Consider the following 16,283-nt stretch of genomic DNA (forward strand, 5'->3'; position numbering starts at 1 on the left):
TATTGGGAGGAGGGGTGAGGGAGGAGGGGTGAGGGAGGAGGGGTGATGGAGGAGGGGTGAGGGAGGAGGGGTGATGGAGGAGGGGTGAGGGAGGAGGGGTGAGGGGTGAGGGAGGAGGGGTATTGGGAGGAGGGGTGAGGGAGGAGGGGTATTGGGAGGAGGGGTGAGGGAGGAGGGAGGAGGGGTGAGGGGTGAGGGAGGAGGGGGGAGGGAGGAGGGGTATTGGGAGGAGGCTACTATAAGAGGGTCTACTTTGTGCTGACGCTGTGACAGAATACAGGTTAGTCCTCCTTCACTAAACTCTGTCCTCTTTAATGCATCACTATTTCACAATACTCTCCATTCCCGTGGCTCCCCTGGTCTCAGGTCAGTCACACGATACACAAATCAAATCAGCAGCAGAGGCAAGCAACGCCAAAACAACAACAACAACAAGATTGATAAACAAAGGCTCCCTGGACCTTTCTAACAGTAACACCTCTTATCGAGTAGATAGCGCTCGTCGGCCGTTTAGCTCGTTAGCTAGAATCTCTTTATCCATTGGAGTTGGATCAGTAAACATCAAATGAGCAGTTTCGTGATCTTCGGACGCGAGCAATGCCAACACAAGAAACAGAAAATAGTTTGGATAAAAGGATCCCTGAACTGTTCTGCGGTGATCGCACGTCTGTTTGTTTCTCAACATTCTCTGAGTTGACCTTTGACGCTTTTGAGAGTGGGACAATCCCGTGTCTCAGCTGGGGGGCTGTTCCACAAAGAGCTGTCTTTAACGGAGAGGACATTTTGTCCAAAAGTGGTCCGTCTGCGGTGGACCTCAGTCTCCTCTGGTTTCTGACCTAGTGCAGCGTCCAGTGTGTTTCCTGTGGACGAACATACAAAGACTTCAAGTTGTCAGAACTGAATAAACGATGTTTCTCCAGGACGCTGGTGTGATGAGGCTTTCTGTCAGACACCTGGAGCTCTCTTGAACAGCTGTTCTTTGGGTTTCAGGTTTGTGGCACAAGCTATCTTTCTAACCTCCTCCTTTAACTCTGATATAAGACCACCCACCCAGGAAAGGTCAGTGACACGATATTCAAATCAAACCCACAGCAGGGGGTAAGCAACGCCAAAACAACAACAACAACAAGATTCATAAACAAAGGATCCCTGAACAAAACAACATCTTGATGAGTAGAAACCGGTCGTTAGCTATTATGCTCGTTAGATAAATAGCTAACGATCGCACACTGACAGTTTAGTCTCTCAAACGTACTTGTTTTTATACTTTCAACACTCTTTAAGATCAGTTAGAGATCAGAAAGGACCAAACCAAAGGAACCCTGAACCTTTCTAACAACAAACAAAAGCTTTTAGTGCAAAGTGTCTAGAACCCTCCAACAGAAAGAGAAACCCTAAATCTATGGAAGACAACTATTCAAGAAAGATTGAAGTGAATCTTTCTGACCTCCCTCTTTAACTCTGATACCTGAGGCGTCTGTACTCCAGCTGATTTATGACGATGGGGGTTTCCCGTAGCTCAGACTGTGACGTAATAATGGATTAGTGGTGTCAACAAACCTTTATTGATCGGGCAAACAGCCAGACGACGAGCGCTCGATACGTCTCTAAAGTCCTCTCTTAATCAAACTGTCTGCTGATCGTCTGCCAGCATTCACACACTCAGTTATTCAGAGGGCTTTGAGACGCTGGTGTTTCCGTGAACCAGGGTCCGTCTGTGGGTCCATGTGGAGCCCTTAAAGAGCATTGAGTATTTAGGAACATTTAATGATTGCTATTTTCTACATTATTCCCATATTACACATTAATGCACCCCCAGTACCCCAGTACCCTGTTGATACACCTCTATCACCCCTATATTACACTGCTATTACACCTATATCATGTAAAAAAGCCACACACACACACACACACACACACACACACACACACACACACACACACACACACACACACACACACACACACACACACACACACACACTAGAAGGGATGGTATTTGAAATGGAGTAAAACTGTCGTTAGTTATCAGAGATTTTGTGATGAGACACTGCCTTCACCTCACCTGTAGTGTTGCTGTGGGTCTTACTGTGTGTGTGTGTGTGTGTGTGTGTGTGTGTGTGTGTGTGTGTGTGTGTGTGTGTGTGTGTGTGCGTGCGTGTGTGTGTGTCCTTCAGGTACTGCTCTGGTGGTTCAGTGGGATCACGTCCACCTGCAGGACAACTACAACCTGGGCAGCTTCACCTTCCAGGCGACGCTTCACAACACCGGCAGGATCGTGTTTGCATACAAAGAGGTCAGAGGTCATTTATACAAAACAACCCTCTCTTTGATTGAAGGGTCAGGATATGTATTTGTACCTGCAGGTAGATTTGGTCTGCAGGTCAGCGAGGAAGGAACCATTGTTACATGGTTCAAATAGCACAGAAAAATACAGTTTATTTGGTGAATCCTCCTATAAAAAAACGTGTATTTCTGTATTTTTTTACGTCATTTTTCTGTATTTCAGTATGTATTTTTTATTTGATCCGACACCATTTATCAGTCTAAAAGAATGAATTCAGTTTTTATTTTGTACACCTTTACTCAGACTGCATTGGCCCACAAAACACCTAAAGACACTCCAGGGTGCTTTTAGGTACAAAAACGTTTTAAAGCAAGTTCGAATGAAACCATCTTTCCCAGGCTTCAGAAACCCGTTGCATATCGCCTCGTATAGGAGGACACAGGAATGGTGGATTTGTCGGAGCTGTCAGATCTCTGTGTTTCTGGTAATTGATTTCCTCCTCTTCTCTTTCAGGTTCCTGTCGACTTGTCCCTGATCAGTTCTGTCAATCATCCGGTGAAAGTGGGCCTATCAGACGCCTTCGTGGTGGTTCACAAGATCCAGCAGATCCCCAGTGAGTACTTTAAAGAGTCCTCTCCTGCTGATGTTCAGGTGTATATCAGTATGTAGTGTCTCTACTTTAAAGAGTCCTCTCCTGCTGATGTTCAGGTGTATATCAGTATGTAGTGTCTCTACTTTAAAGAGTCCTCTCCTGCTGATGTTCAGGTGTTTATCAGTATGTAGTGTCTCTACTTTAAAGAGTCCTCTCCTGCTGATGTTCAGGTGTATATCAGTATGTAGTGTCTCTACTTTAAAGAGTCCTCTCCTGCTGATGTTCAGTTGTATATCAGTATGTAATGTCTCTACTTTAAAGAGTCCTCTCCTGCTGATGTTCAGGTGTATATCAGTATGTAGTGTCTCTACTTTAAAGAGTCCTCTCCTGCTGATGTTCAGGTGTATATCAGTATGTAGTGTCTCTACTTTAAAGAGTCCTCTCCTGCTGATGTTCAGGTGTATATCAGTATGTAGTGTCTCTACTTTAAAGAGTCCTCTCCTGCTGATGTTCAGGTGTATATCAGTATGTAGTGTCTCTACTTTAAAGAGTCCTCTCCTGCTAATGTTCAGGTGTATATCAGTATGTAGTGTCTCTACTTTAAAGAGTCCTCTCCTGCTGATGTTCAGGTGTATATCAGTATGTAGTGTCTCTACTTTAAAGAGTCCTCTCCTGCTGATGTTCAGGTGTATATCAGTATGTAGTGTCTCTACTTTAAAAAGTCCTCTCCTGCTGATGTTCAGGTGTATATCAGTATGTAGTGTCTCTACTTTAAAGAGTCCTCTCCTGCTGATGTTCAGGTGTATATCAGTATGTAGTGTCTCTACTTTAAAGAGTCCTCTCCTGCTGATGTTCAGGTGTATATCAGTATGTAGTGTCTCTACTTTAAAAAGTCCTCTCCTGCTGATGTTCAGGTGTATATCAGTATGTAGTGTCTCTACTTTAAAGAGTCCTCTCCTGCTGATGTTCAGGTGTATATCAGTATGTAGTGTCTCTACTTTAAAGAGTCCTCTCCTGCTGATGTTTAGGTGTATATCAGTGTGTAGTGTCTCTACTTTAAAGAGTCCTCTCCTGTTGATGTTCAGGTGTATATCAGTATGTAGTGTCTCTACTTTAAAGAGTCCTCTCCTGCTGAGGTTCAGGTGTATATCAGTATGTAGTGTCTCTACTTTAAAGAGTCCTCTCCTGCTGATGTTCAGGTGTTTATCAGTATGTAGTGTCTCTACTTTAAAGAGTCCTCTCCTGCTGATGTTCAGGTGTATATCAGTATGTAGTGTCTCTACTTTAAAGAGTCCTCTCCTGCTGATGTTCAGGTGTATATCAGTATGTAATGTCTCTACTTTAAAGAGTCCTCTCCTGCTGATGTTCAGGTGTATATCAGTATGTAGTGTCTCTACTTTAAAGAGTCCTCTCCTGCTGATGTTCAGGTGTATATCAGTATGTAGTGTCTCTACTTTAAAGAGTCCTCTCCTGCTGATGTTCAGGTGTATATCAGTATGTAGTGTCTCTACTTTAAAGAGTCCTCTCCTGCTGATGTTCAGGTGTATATCAGTATGTAGTGTCTCTACTTTAAAGAGTCCTCTCCTGCTAATGTTCAGGTGTATATCAGTATGTAGTGTCTCTACTTTAAAGAGTCCTCTCCTGCTGATGTTCAGGTGTATATCAGTATGTAGTGTCTCTACTTTAAAGAGTCCTCTCCTGCTGATGTTCAGGTGTATATCAGTATGTAGTGTCTCTACTTTAAAAAGTCCTCTCCTGCTGATGTTCAGGTGTATATCAGTATGTAGTGTCTCTACTTTAAAGAGTCCTCTCCTGCTGATGTTCAGGTGTATATCAGTATGTAGTGTCTCTACTTTAAAGAGTCCTCTCCTGCTGATGTTCAGGTGTATATCAGTATGTAGTGTCTCTACTTTAAAGAGTCCTCTCCTGCTGATGTTCAGGTGTATATCAGTATGTAGTGTCTCTACTTTAAAAAGTCCTCTCCTGCTGATGTTCAGGTGTATATCAGTATGTAGTGTCTCTACTTTAAAGAGTCCTCTCCTGCTGATGTTCAGGTGTATATCAGTATGTAGTGTCTCTACTTTAAAGAGTCCTCTCCTGCTGATGTTCAGGTGTATATCAGTATGTACTGTCTCTACTTTAAAGAGTCCTCTCCTGCTGATGTTCAGGTGTATATCAGTATGTAGTGTCTCTACTTTAAAGAGTCCTCTCCTGCAGATGTTCAGGTGTATATCAGTATGTAGTGTCTCTACTTTAAAGAGTCCTCTCCTGCTGATGTTTAGGTGTATATCAGTGTGTAGTGTCTCTACTTTAAAGAGTCCTCTCCTGTTGATGTTCAGGTGTATATCAGTATGTAGTGTCTCTACTTTAAAGAGTCCTCTCCTGCTGATGTTCAGGTGTATATCAGTATGTAGTGTCTCTACTTTAAAGAGTCCTCTCCTGCTGAGGTTCAGGTGTATATCAGTATGTCGTGTCTCTACTTTAAAGAGTCCCAAAGAGGTCTATTATCTCCCTACGTCGTTTCCTCAGCTTTTTATCCACCATTTCTAAACGTGTCCTCACAGATCTGACGTTTTTCTCTCTCAGCTCCAGATCTCCCATTTGCTTTCAGTCTCTACTTACACCCCATTACACTTTGATTGAATGTGAGCAAAAGGAGCGACTCTTCAAACCCCCCCCTCCCTGACTCTCAGTCTGCCGTCATAAGGAGTTATCAGATGTGATTTATTCAGTCATTTAGACCTGTGTGTGAGACTTGGACGCCATTGAGTTCAACCTTAGCTCATAAGAAGGGCTGTTTTTCATCGGGAGGCGATTACAGCTACATCTGGTAGAGAGAGACAACTTCCCAAAACACTTTGAAGGTCTGCTGAGTGACGAGTCGACTGAAGATGATGACACCAGAGTGTGTTTGGGTGATGAAACCATGATGGAAGCTGAGGTGTTGTTCTGGAGAAAAGACATCTCTGGAGAGCTTTCTCACTTCGGTCCAACGTGTTTTAAAGATAAGAGAAGATTTACTTTGGAGATCACAATTATGAGAGTTGTTTCGAGACGGCAGCGTGCTAACAGAAGGCCTAGAGAAAGAAAATAAACAAAACGTGTTGACAGTGAAAGGTTAACATCTGTAGACTGTAAACACAAGGGCTACATTACAGCCAACACAATTTAAAAGTAGGATATCATTACATTAAGTGTGTAAGGAATGGAATATTAAATACAAGTGTAAAACATAGGAAGTGAAGACATCATTTCCAGTTATTCAAGTGAAACCATTGCATCTGAAATGGTGCTTTTCTGCCTCTCAGGAAACCACCACGCTTTGAAATACCTTATTTCTCCGAATCAGAACACAGAGAAGAAAATGGCTTTCACGTCAGGTGCACCAAATATATCTTATTTATATAAAAGCTGATGTAAAAATGTGCAATAAAGATGATTTCAGCCACGAGGACACAGCGCTCTCGGCTAAAAGACTCATGGAGGACCTGAAGGAAGCCTTGATGAATGAAAGGTGCAGCCATGTTCCTGTAAAACTCTTTAAACTACACCACAGATACTCCTAGCTAACTCCTAGCTCGTCCATTAGCCAGCGATCCTACGTTGTCCGTGATGAGAGGAGGAAGTGGGGTTACATCTGATTTTCTCCATACGTCTGGAGCTCTCCTCCTTCCTCTCTTTCAGTTTACCCAGCATCCTCTGTTTCCTGGTTGCTCCGAACCACCATGCTAGCCGGCTTTAGCACGATTAGCTTCTCCCTGGTTTGAACAAGGCAGCCGTGGAGTTGCTGCAGAACAGAGAAACAATGGACACATCTTAGTTAGTCAGTAATAGAAAAAGAACAAGTAGGATCAGATAAGAAAGCTAAACGCTGAACACAGACTGAAAACATTCATCTCTGTGGACTGATAGCTTTGAGAGCGTTTATTAATCCCAGGTTTGAACATGTGCTTGAACCTGATCTGTTAATTACTCCTGAGTCACTGAAGTTAGTTAGAGCTCCTCCTCACGGTGCAGCCTGCAGCCCGGTAGGAAGGAGCTGGTATGGCCAACATCTCCATGACAACCCCTGCAGGTCATTCCCATCCATCTCCTGTTAGAGCAGCTTCAGGACGCTTGCTGTGTGCACGGACGGATCATCAGGCCTTTGTACTGACAGGTGCATGATGTCATTCCTGCCCTGTAGCTTCAGACATGGACCTGCACTTTGCAAACATCGCCTGCTTGTTGCACAACAGGAAGACAAAGCGTGTTCATCTCAGCTGCTGCAGGAGACTGTGAGGACTGCTCTGAACAAATGACGAACAGACATTTAGAGGGTTTGGTTTCTGTGATTAAGAAATGTGAGGAATGGATCAAACTGTGTCTGCTGCAACATCAGCTGGGAATTCAAACTCAAGCCATCAAACAACCTGAGAGCCAAACCCAGCGGACCGTTCACAACTGAAGAAATGATGCCTAGTGTTTGAAGATACGATGGATCGGAAGGCAACCCTAAGGTAGATTTGCCAAAGTGTTTAATCCATTACAGTGAGAGCCAGGTACTTACTATACGTGTCAGTATCATGAACGACTGATCTGGAAGTGGTTTTGGGGTTATTGAGGAGGATTCTGAATCCATTTCTGACCTTTTCAGGATCAAAAATGTCCAGAACGTGGATATATATCTGTTCTCTCCGTGGGCGGATCGTTGACTAACATGAGTAGTGTTGGACCATTTGATACAGAGAGCATATTATTTCTAACTTGGAGAATTGTTTTTCCAATAAATAAGCAATCTGTCCAATCCAAATGACCCGGAGTCCCCTTAATCTTCAACATCCACCATGAAGTCATCAAATTCAGTCCATGGAGAGAACAAATATGGCCAAAACTGTATTTTCGTACCCTGACAATGTCAGAAAGGTCCTGAAATAATCCCAAATCTCATGGAGAAATCCCATTGCTTTTTTGTGGAGGCAAACCAGGGAGATGCTACCTTTGGGTCCACACACCTGCACCTTCCAATGAGAGGAAAGAAACCCATATTTCAGATAGTAAGACATCTTAAAACGGCTTGAATAAGACTTTTATTTCTGTGTCTGTTGGATCTAAATTCTTGGTTTCCTTCCACACCAGAGGCTCTACAATCTACCCCAACTTCAATAGCTTCAGGACGGGTAGATGACCTCCATGTGACCTCTATCGAGTCATTAGTGCAAAGATAATCCCTTCACCAGAGGGAGCTTTTACTCTCAGGTTGCTGCCTCTCATGTTGTGCTTTGATCAGACGTCTGGAGTGTGATGGAAGCAGCATCCAGTCACATGAGAAGAACAACACACAGGTTTAATCCACGAGGAGAGACGAGGAGAGGGTTAGGTTCAGTTGAATGGTTTTAAAGGGTCCCTTTCTGCTGTTTGGGGGGTTCCCCTTCCCTTTACTGCGTTCTATACGTTTCTGTGCATACGGTCTGAAAAGCACGGAAACATCACAGGAGAGACACTGCATACTGATATACACCTGAACATCAGCAGGAGAGGACTCTTTAAAGTAGAGACACTACATACTGATATACACCTGAACATCAGCAGGAGAGGACTCTTTAAAGTAGAGACACTACATACTGATATACACCTGAACATCAGCAGGAGAGGACTCTTTAAAGTAGAGACATTACATACTGATATACACCTGAACATCAGCAGGAGAGGACTCTTTAAAGTAGAGACACTACATACTGATATACACCTGAACATCAGCAGGAGAGGACTCTTTAAAGTAGAGACACTACATACTGATATACACCTGAACATCAGCAGGAGAGGACTCTTTAAAGTAGAGACACTACATACTGATATACACCTGAACATCAGCAGGAGAGGACTCTTTAAAGTAGAGACACTACATACTGATATACACCTGAACATCAGCAGGAGAGGACTCTTTAAAGTAGAGACACTACATACTGACATACACCTGAACATCAGCAGGAGAGGACTCTTTAAAGTAGAGACACTACATACTGACATACACCTGAACATCAGCAGGAGAGGACTCTTTAAAGTAGAGACACTACATACTGATATACACCTGAACATCAGCAGGAGAGGACTCTTTAAAGTAGAGACACTACATACTGACATACACCTGAACATCAGCAGGAGAGGACTCTTTAAAGTAGAGACACTACATACTGACATACACCTGAACATCAGCAGGAGAGGACTCTTTAAAGTAGAGACACTACATACTGATATACACCTGAACATCAGCAGGAGAGGACTCTTTAAAGTAGAGACACTACATACTGATATACACCTGAACATCAGCAGGAGAGGACTCTTTAAAGTAGAGACATTACATACTGATATACACCTGAACATCAGCAGGAGAGGACTCTTTAAAGTAGAGACACTACATACTGATATACACCTGAACATCAGCAGGAGAGGACTCTTTAAAGTAGAGACATTACATACTGATATACACCTGAACATCAGCAGGAGAGGACTCTTTAAAACAACTGTCTGTTCAAGCTGTACATCTGTATTGAATTTCAATTTCGTAGCTCATTGGTCGAGCATCTCGGTGATCCATGCTTCACATTTACTCTCTCAATCGTGGTTTGGATTACACTCAGAGTTACTTTCAGATCTGTTTACCGTCAAGATGGAGAGCAGAGAATGCAGAACGTATGAATACTCAACCGTAAAAAGTAAAGTCAGGAACATGGCGTGACAGAAACCGTCCTCTCTGGCTCTAACTCAGGCTGTCTTTGATGCCGCTCCATAGCAGTGCAGATGTGTGGAAGAGCCCTTTTTCCTGAAGCCCTTTTGAGTTATAGAAACCAAAGATGTGTTCAATCACCCCTCCATCTCCCCCGCTGATGACAGATAACAGGAAGGCAGCTCTTTTCCTCGCGGTCTGATTGAAGTCGTCTCTCGGGGGAAATTGCTGCCGTCTCTTCACCAGATAGTGGGCTGACGTCCGAGTAGAGAGCAGCGTCCTCCTCTCTTTCTTCAGGGCCCGGTTTGTTATCTCTGTTTCTCTTTCTCCCTCCTTTAATGCAGACGTCAGAAGGAGGACGATCTACGAGTATCATCGCGTGGAGCTGACGAAGACGAAGATCACCAACTTCACCGCCGTGGAAATGATGCCTCTAGCCAGTAAGGAGGCTTTATTGAAACAGCCGTTCTTTCATTGCCATTTTTCACATTTTATAAATAAATGCAGCCGATCGAAATGTGCCCACTCCTCTATTACATTTCCAACATGTATTGTCCTGAGTTAAGACCGTTCTAAACGATTTCAGGGGTGTCAAATAATATCTATGAACAACTTTATAAGCCGTCAGTGTTAATAAATGGACTCCTTAGTATCTGAACCCCGAACATGTTGAATACCCTAAAGTGTGATGATAGAAATGTATAGAAGGGTCTCCAGCACATAGAAACTGCCGAGTGTTAACCTGTTGGGCAATTAGTACAATTAGCATTAATTAGCATTAATTAGCATTAATTAGCAGTATAGCATGTGGACAATAGTTGATATTTGGCCGATTCGGACAGTTTCTCAGTGGTTTTGGGGGTTATCGGGGATGCTGAACCCATTTCTGAAATTATCAGGATAAAAAAATAGCAGTTTTAACCAGAAAGTAGCCATATTTGTACTCTATGTGGGCTGATTTTGACTAACATGAGTAGTGGTGCGACCAGATGAACATTATCACCTCTGCTGTGGACAATTATTCTTCAAATAAATAAGCAATCTGTCCATTTCAGATGATCCAGAGTCCCCTAAATCTCCCAAATCCAACCAAAATTCATCAAAATCCTCCTACTGGGCGTACAGATATGGCCTCTTTCTGGGTTAAACTGTCATATTTGACCCTGAAAGTGTCAGAAATTGACTCAACAGCCTCAATAACCCCCAAAACCCCTCCAAAACTGTCCAACTCAGCCAAACAAATGTGGAACTATTGTCTGCATATGCTAACTAATCCTTATTAATTCGAGTTGTGCACATTTCCCAACACATTCAGGTTAGCATCCGGCAGCTTCTATGTGTTAGGACCCCTACTATACATTTATCTATACATTTCTATCTTAAAACGTTTGGGTATCCAGCAGTTCAGCGTTCACAGCAGGACTGATGATCTGCAAATAACGTCATTTGTCGATGAGAGCGTTTGTTTTCCAGCATATTGATCGAGTTGTTGACCCGTCTCCTCTCCCCTCTCCAGCCTGTCTGCAGTTCACCAGCTGTGGAGAATGCATTTCCTCTCAGATCAACTTCAACTGCAGCTGGTGCCATCGCCTCAACAGGTGGGGCTGGTTTTTAGGGTCAAAAGCCCCAATAAAGTCAGGTTTTAGCACCCTATTGAAATCCAGAGGGGGACCATGATCACTCAGAAAGAGACTCACACATTTAAAAGCTTAAACATGTTGGGAAGGTGCGGAAACCTGGTGAAAATGTACTTAAAGTAGGATTAGCACGGGGCAAAATGGCTCAACAGCGCCACCTAGATCAAAGCCCCTACAGTATATATGGATGTTTTTGGAGATGTTTAAGTTCCTATAATGGTTTTTTGAGTGAGAAAGGCATGAATAGGTTATAGTTGGTTATACTTCTGTGGATTTCCTAATTGTTCCAGAGCATACAGAACGCTTTCTTTGACCTTCTGGAAGGATTTAACCCAACACCTATAGAAGACACTACAGGAGAGGAACAACTACAACAAGCACAACAAGGACTCTTTAAGAGACTGTTCTTTATTTTTAAACTTTAGTTTTGACTTGTTTGTATTTAATGCAGAAACAGAAACATCACGTTGTACTTGTGGCTTTTCTTGGCTTATACCGATGATAGAAAACAGTGTCATAAATAAAAGACAATGAAATCAAAGAAACATCAAAGTGAAATGCAGCAGTCATGGTTACGACGTGCAGACAGATGTATTGTGTAGTCTCCTGAAAAGCCTCAGCCTTTTCCCACAGTGTCATAACTGATCCATTTCTTCCATTTACTCTCTAAAAGATTGAGGAGACTTTTATTGGATGCAAAACCCAGACAGAAAAGCATCTCTAAACTGCATGTGTCACAACATGCATCGGTGCTACGTTCCTTAGCACTCAGCTCCAGAACTCTTTCCTCCATAATCCCTCCTCCTCTCAAACGTTCTCCACAGAACATCAGAACATCAGAACGTCAGAACGTCAAAACGTCAAAACGTCGGAACGTCAAAACGTCAGAACGTCAAAACGTCAAAAACGTTGGAACGTCGGAACGTCGGAACGTCAAAACGTCAAAACGTCAGAACGTCAGAACGTCAAAACGTCAAAACGTCAGAACGTCAGAACGTCAAAACGTCAGAACGTCAGAACGTCAAAACGTCAGAACGTCAAAACGTCAAAACGTCAGAACGTCAAAACGTCGGAACGTCAAAACGTCAAAACGTCAAAACGTCGGAACGTCAAAACGTCAAAACGTCGGAACGTCAAAACGTTGGAACGTCAAAACGTCAGAACGTCAAAACATCGGAGCGTCAAAACGTCAGAACGTCAAAACGTCGAAACGTCAGAACGTCAGAACGTCAGAACGTCAGAACGTCAGAACGTCAGAACGTCAAAACGTCAAAACGTCAGAACGTCAAAACGTCAGAACGTCAGAACGTCAAAACGTCGGAACGTCAAAACGTCGGAGCGTCAGAACGTCAAAACGTCAAAACGTCGGAACGTCAAAACGTCAGAACGTCAGAACTTCAAAACGTCAGAACGTCAGAACGTCAAAACGTCAGAACGTCAGAACGTCAGAACGTCAGAACGTCAAAACGTCAGAACGTCAGAACGTCAAAACGTCGGAACGTCAAAACGTCAAAACGTCAAAACGTCAGAACGTCAAAACGTCAAAACGTCGAAACGTCAAAACGTCAGAACGTCAGAACGTCAAAACGTCGGAGCGTCAAAACGTCAGAACGTCAAAACGTCAAAACGTCGGAACGTCAAAACGTCAGAACGTCAGAACGTCAAAACGTCAAAACGTCGGAACGTCAAAACGTCAGAACGTCAGAACGTCAAAACGTCGGAACGTCAGAACATCAAAACGTCCAGCTGTCAGGATGTTCTCGGGGAAACGCCAACACTTCTTTAGCTGCTCAAATATGATCTTTGCTTTGAAGTGCTCTGCAGGGAGGAGGGGAGGAGAAGCTGAGGCTGGCTGAACAGGTGTGAGCTGAATACATGTTGAGCTGAATGAGATGCTCTCAGACGGCTTTATGCAGAATAAAGCAGCTCCGTGGCTCCCAGGTGTGTCTTATACTGACCAAGTGGAGTCGTCCTGATGTCTAAACATGGGATACATTTCACACATTTCCTGCATTAAAGAGGCCCTCTGCGGCTTTTAGGATGTGTTCTATAAGTTCGTGTGCATGTAGAGCAGGGGGGTCAAACTCAAATACTCAGAGGGCCAACGTTAAAAAATGGGTACTAGTGGAGGGCCGGACTGGTTCAATGTTTACTGCAAAATGTATTGAAATGAACTTATTGCACATATTAAACCTGGAACTAACAAAGCTTCAATGATTGCCTATAAAAACAACATCCATTAAACTCAGTGTGCTGCTCTGTGATGCTAGTTCAGATACTCGGCATCTCATCTTGGGGGCAAGGTCATCAATGTTTGGGCTCAGGCTCTGAGCTGAGGAGACCCTCAGGATGGAGTGAAGGTGTGCGTGCAATATACCGGAGGGCCAGATCTAATAGGAATTAGAAATGATCCTGAGGGCCGAAATTAAATCCACCAAGGGCCTGATTTGGCCCCCGGGCCTTGAGTTTGAGACATGTGATGTAAATGGTCTGAAAACGCTAAAATCCATGTTTTCACCTCTTATTTATATCAAATTAAAGAGGATATGTTGAGGTTTTCATTGAGAAAACAACACATTTAAAGAGATATTTTTGATTTTTAGGGCGTTTATCACTGTTTTCTAGCAAAACCATTAAAGGATCATAAACATCTCGCACACAAACACACGTTTCAGCCTCTCAAAAGCTGCTTTTCTCTGTTTTATGCCATATTAAAGTGGATATCGTTGGATATTTAAAGACAAGATCATTAAAGCAGGCCAGCATGTCACAGTAGAGGCCAGCATGTCACAGCAGAGGCCAGCATGTCACAGCAGAGGCCAGCATGTCACAGAGGCCAGCATGTCACAGTAGAGGCCAGCATGTCACAGCAGAGGCCAGCATGTCACAGTAGAGGCCAGCATGTCACAGTAGAGGCCAGCATGTCACAGCAGAGGCCAGCATGTCACAGTAGAGGCCAGCATGTCACAGCAGAGGCCAGCATGTCACAGTAGAGGCCAGCATGTCACAGTAGAGGCCAGCATGTCACAGCAGAGGCCAGCATGTCACAGTAGAGGCCAGCATGTCACAGAGGCCAGCATGTCACAGCAGAGGCCAGCATGTCACAGTAGAGGCCAGCATGTCACAGCAGAGGCCAGCATGTCACAGTAGAGGCCAGCATGTCACAGAGGCCAGCATGTCACAGCAGAGGCCAGCATGTCACAGTAGAGGCCAGCATGTCACAGCAGAGGCCAGCATGTCACAGCAGAGGCCAGCATGTCACAGTAGAGGCCAGCATGTCACAGCAGAGGCCAGCATGTCACAGTAGAGGCCAGCATGTCACAGCAGAGGCCAGCATGTCACAGCAGAGGCCAGCATGTCACAGTAGAGGCCAGCATGTCACAGCAGAGGCCAGCATGTCACAGAGGCCAGCATGTCACAGTAGAGGCCAGCATGTCACAGAGGCCAGCATGTCACAGCAGAGGCCAGCATGTCACAGTAGAGGCCAGCATGTCACAGCAGAGGCCAGCATGTCACAGTAGAGGCCAGCATGTCACAGAGGCCAGCATGTCACAGCAGAGGCCAGCATGTCACAGCAGAGGCCAGCATGTCACAGCAGAGGCCAGCATGTCACAGAGGCCAGCATGTCACAGAGGCCAGCATGTCACAGTAGAGGCCAGCATGTCACAGAGGCCAGCATGTCACAACAGAGGCCAGCATGTCACAGTAGAGGCCAGCATGTCACAGAGGCCAGCATGTCACAGCAGAGGCCAGCATGTCACAGAGGCCAGCATGTCACAGCAGAGGCCAGCATGTCACAGAGGCCAGCATGTCACAGAGGCCAGCATGTCACAGCAGAGGCCAGCATGTCACAGCAGAGGCCAGCATGTCACAGCAGAGGCCAGCATGTCACAGCAGAGGCCAGCATGTCACAGCAGAGGCCAGCATGTCACAGAGGCCAGCATGTCACAGCAGAGGCCAGCATGTCACAGCAGAGGCACACACTGCTGACATTAAACCTTAGAAATGAGCAGAAATGCTCTTTCAGAGATGAGCTAACCAACAGTATGTGGCCATGTTTCCCCTCAGCGACGTCATGGAGAGACGCTGCATGCTTTGAGCACTGATCTCATTAAGCTGCATTTTAATTAGCTTACTCACTGTGTTAATGTCTCCCTCTTTGTACCCTGCACTTCCTTTGAAGCACGCTTTAAAGCAGGCGCTAATTCAAACCAGGGGGTTAATGAGAGGCGCGGAGAGAACAATCCGATGAGCTGAGAGGTTCTGACGAGGTCACAGGACGTTGACTTTCTCAAAAGTACTGAAATAAACCTGCATCCGGTAACTTTTAGTGTTCAGACAGAGGTTCGTCAGTCGAAGGCAACATCTGAAGGGCAGCTCAGAGACAATACATGGCTTTTTAGTGCTGCAGATAACTGAACCAGGGAAATCCTTCAAAAGTGGAATAAAGAACTACAATTGGCACTTAACTCCTTTAGAGGATTTGAAAACCCCGTTAGCCTCTCAGAAACCCTGTTAGCCTCTCAGCCTCTCAGAAACCCTGTTAGCCTCTCAGCCTCTCAGAAACCCCGTTAGCCTCTCAGAAACCCTGTCAGCCTCTCAGCCTCTCAGAAACCCCGTTAGCCTCTCAGAAACCCTGTTAGCCTCTCAGCCTCTCAGAAACCCTGTCAGCCTCTCAGAAACCCTGTCAGCCTCTCAGCCTCTCAGAAACCCTGTTAGCCTCTCAGCCTCTCAGAAACCCCGTTAGCCTCTCAGCCTCTCAGAAACCCTGTTAGCCTCTCAGCCTCTCAGAAACCCTGTTAGCCTCTCAGCCTCTCAGAAACCCTGTTAGCCTCTCAGCCTCTCAGAAACCCTGTTAGCCTCTCAGCCTCTCAGAAACCCCGTTAGCCTCTCAGCCTCTCAGAAACCCTGTTAGCCTCTCAGCCTCTCAGAAACCCCGTTAGCCTCTCAGCCTCTCAGAAACCCCGTTAGCCTCTCAGCCTCTCAGAAACCCTGTCAGCCTCTCAGAAACCCTGTTAGCCTCTCAGAAACCCTGTCAGCCTCTCAGCCTCTCAGAAACCC

General features: G+C 44.8%; 1 protein-coding gene across 1 annotated transcript in view; it reads left to right on the forward strand.

The window, feature by feature from the left end:
- The window catches only part of plxdc2b (plexin domain containing 2b), a gene marked incomplete at its 5' end in the record, with an annotated part of 98,739 nt that overhangs the window by 68,505 nt on the left and 13,951 nt on the right, over window positions 1–16,283 (forward strand). The window contains 4 exon segments of the mRNA XM_079661858.1: window positions 2,178–2,296; window positions 2,801–2,900; window positions 9,930–10,025; window positions 11,102–11,183. Of these exon segments, the coding sequence (XP_079517984.1) occupies window positions 2,178–2,296; window positions 2,801–2,900; window positions 9,930–10,025; window positions 11,102–11,183 (397 nt within the window).

This window comes from Notothenia rossii (genome assembly GCF_949606895.1).
Source record: "Notothenia rossii genome assembly, chromosome: 12".
In the NCBI taxonomy this organism is placed as follows: Eukaryota; Metazoa; Chordata; class Actinopteri; order Perciformes; family Nototheniidae; genus Notothenia; species Notothenia rossii.